The sequence below is a fragment of the Sphaeroforma arctica genome (genome assembly GCF_001186125.1).
Source record: "Sphaeroforma arctica JP610 unplaced genomic scaffold supercont1.4005, whole genome shotgun sequence".
In the NCBI taxonomy this organism is placed as follows: Eukaryota; class Ichthyosporea; order Ichthyophonida; genus Sphaeroforma; species Sphaeroforma arctica.
Genome location: NW_014036553.1, coordinates 1 through 2,824, shown reverse-complemented (window position 1 = coordinate 2,824; position 2,824 = coordinate 1). Strand labels below are relative to the sequence as shown.

General features: G+C 49.3%; 3 protein-coding genes across 3 annotated transcripts; 2 read left to right on the top strand and 1 right to left on the bottom strand.

Moving 5' to 3' along the window:
- Window positions 1-141: 141 nt before the first annotated feature.
- On the top strand, window positions 142-327 carry SARC_13993 (hypothetical protein; the record flags this gene model as incomplete). The annotated part of the gene is made up of 1 exon (XM_014291880.1): window positions 142-327. A coding segment is annotated over one exon (186 nt), but the record flags the coding sequence as incomplete, so codon positions are not given.
- Window positions 328-759: 432 nt separating this feature from the next.
- SARC_13991 (hypothetical protein) lies at window positions 760-1,818 on the top strand (the record flags this gene model as incomplete). Its single annotated transcript, XM_014291879.1, has 1 exon — window positions 760-1,818. One exon carries the CDS (start codon window positions 760-762, stop codon window positions 1,816-1,818), a length of 1,059 nt encoding a protein of 352 aa, XP_014147354.1.
- A 297-nt stretch (window positions 1,819-2,115) lies between these two features.
- Window positions 2,116-2,564, bottom strand: SARC_13988 (hypothetical protein; the record flags this gene model as incomplete). The annotated part of the gene is made up of 2 exons (XM_014291878.1): window positions 2,116-2,214; window positions 2,256-2,564. 2 exons carry the CDS (start codon window positions 2,562-2,564, stop codon window positions 2,116-2,118), a joined length of 408 nt encoding a protein of 135 aa, XP_014147353.1.
- Between the last annotated feature and the right edge of the window lie 260 nt (window positions 2,565-2,824).

The window sequence follows — 2,824 nt, the reverse complement described above, 5'->3', positions numbered from 1 at the left end:
GATACCCAGGTGACAAACGTTGACGCCCTGGCTGCATGTACCAGCCTGCACACACTTAACCTGAGTGTTACCGGGGTAACAAATGTTGACGCCCTGGCTGCATGCGCTAGCTTACACACACTCGACCTAAACTATACCCAGGTGACGAACGTCGACGCCCTAGCTGCGAGCACTAGCTTGCACACACTTGACCTGAGTGTTACCGGGGTAACAAATGTTGACGCCCTGGTTGCATGTACCAGCCTGCGCACACTTGACCTGAGTGATTCCGGGGTAACAAATGTTGACGCCCTGGTTGCATGTACCAGCCTGCACACACTACAATAAAAAAACCTTACATACATTTTATTAAATATGTCCCTTTTTCGTAAGAGGTTATTTTAAACATCAAAGGGAACTTCAAAGGGTCAGATATTTAGAACCTCTTTGAGATGTTGGGGGTTTGTTGGCGATGAGTATTGTGTGGTTTTAATGTATCAAATTATATAGACGCTGACCCCGACCCTAAACCCTAAACTCTTTAACGACTAATAACCCTATAACCCCAAACCACGTGTGTGGTATGCATGAGTCATTGTGGCCAGTAGTCGGGGGTGGTTCACCGATCGCCCCTAACCGGTCAACCACCCTTGTTTGGGGCTTCATTTTGCCGACGCGACTAGTATAAAACCGTAGACCCGATCCAGTTCAACTTCACAATCTCAGTCTCACCGATTTAGTTTTTGCGTGTTAGAGCCGCTGGTCCAAATCCCTTGAACGATGACTGCCCCTACTCTGTTTAACTTATCACACGATTGTCTCCGACGCATTCTTGGTTTTCTTAATCCTCCGAGTGCGCTGGAACTGTGCGTAGCGTACGCACGACCCGAAATGATGGATTGGTTTTACGAAGACGGAGGAGTGTACACATACGACGGGACAGATCATTTTCTACCCCCTAGACATGTTAAACATTTGCGCTATACTGGCGTATCACTGAACGTCGACGAATTGGCCGCATACACCAGCCTGCACACCCTCCGCCTGGACTATACCAAGGTATCAAATGTCGACGCCCTGGCCGCGTGCACAAGCTTACACACACTCGACCTGAGATATACCATACTAACGAACGTTGACGCGCTAGTTGCGTGCACTAGCTTGCGCACCCTCAGCCTAGACTGTGCCGAGGTAACAAACGTCGACGCCCTGGCCGCGTGCACAAGCTTGCACACACTTAAACTGGGGTGTTATCAGGTGACAAATGTGGACGCCCTAGCTGCATGCACTAGCTTGCACACACTCGACCTGAGTAGAGCCAGGGTAACAAATGTTGACACCCTAGCCGCGTGCGCTAGCTTACACACACTCAACCTCTCCAATACCATGGTAACGCACGTCGACGCCCTAGCTGCGAGCACTAGCTTGCACACCCTCGACCTGCACCTTTGCAAGGTAACGAACGTCGACGCCCTGGCCGCGTGCACTAGCTTGCACACACTCGGGCTAAACTATACCAAGGTAACGAACGTTGACGCCCTAGCCTCGTGCACTAGTTTGCACACACTCGACCTGCGCTCGACTGCGGTGACGAACGTTGACGCCCTGGCCGCGTGCACTCGCTTGCACACACTCGACCTGTACCGTACCAATGTGACAAACGTCGACGCCCTGGCTGCGAGCACTAGCTTGCACACACTTTACCTGAGTAGAACCGAGGTAGCAAACGTTGACGCCCTGGCTGCGAGCACTAGCTTGCGCACACTCATCCTATTCTTGACCAGGGTGACAAACGTCGACTCCCTGGCCGCGTGCCCTAGTTTGCACACACTCTTCTAGACACGCTCACATCTAAAACAATAAAAATATTCTAAAACAATACAATTTCATTTTTAGTTATAGGGTGAAGAAGGTTGGAGTTGAAGGTGACACATAAGTATCGTTAATGTTTTAGGTCCAGAACAACTTGTATTAGAGTTTAGGGTTGTACTAACAGAAATGGATTTAAGGGTTTAGATTAAGTTGAGGTTGTTTATTTATTTGTGGTATATACATTTCACACCTACACCAGAGACTACTTGACGACAGAGTTTATCATTTCGCTTTCGTTGACTACATCTATTTGTCCCCGGGGATTTAGGTGTTAGAGACTTTTTTTGGTGGTATGTGCACAGACCGTTTGCTAACAGTTTCGTCTGACGACACGGCTTCCCATTGAGTTTTACGGTCGGACACCTGGGTCCTCGGGTGATTTTGGGGTTTAGCAATGTATTAACTGGAGGCGGTGGTCCGTACATTTCGGTTAGCTGGCGGTTCACAAAATCTACATCGATTTCATTGTCGTCGTCTCTAGCGTACGTGAGCATAACGTACTTAGACAGTTCAGCGTCCCCCGTATGACGCAGACCTTGCAAGATTGGCCACCAAATTTCCAGTCCGTCGTTGAATAGACCATCGGCCACGGTACATTTCTGGGCGAAAAGCTTGGCCGAACTGCATCTTTCAGCCTTTGCATCAAGCTCAAGCTTGGCCATCCGTACCCGGGTCCAGGCGATCCAATCTTCATCTCCTTCGTTCATGAACATTTTTGTTTCAGGGGTGATTGAGTGAGTTTTAGGGGTTTGGGTTATCTTTAATTGTGGGTTAGGAACAGAAAGTGAACCTCAACCCCGACCGAACTTTCGTTTAAATAGCGGGGTTGGATATGAACCCCATGCATTACTATCGCGCAGAGTCGGTTGGGGGGTTCACCGATCGCCCCTTACCGGTCAACCACCCATAATCGGTGCCTCATTTTGCCGACGCGGCTAGTATAAAACCGTAGTCTCGATCCATCTCAACTTCA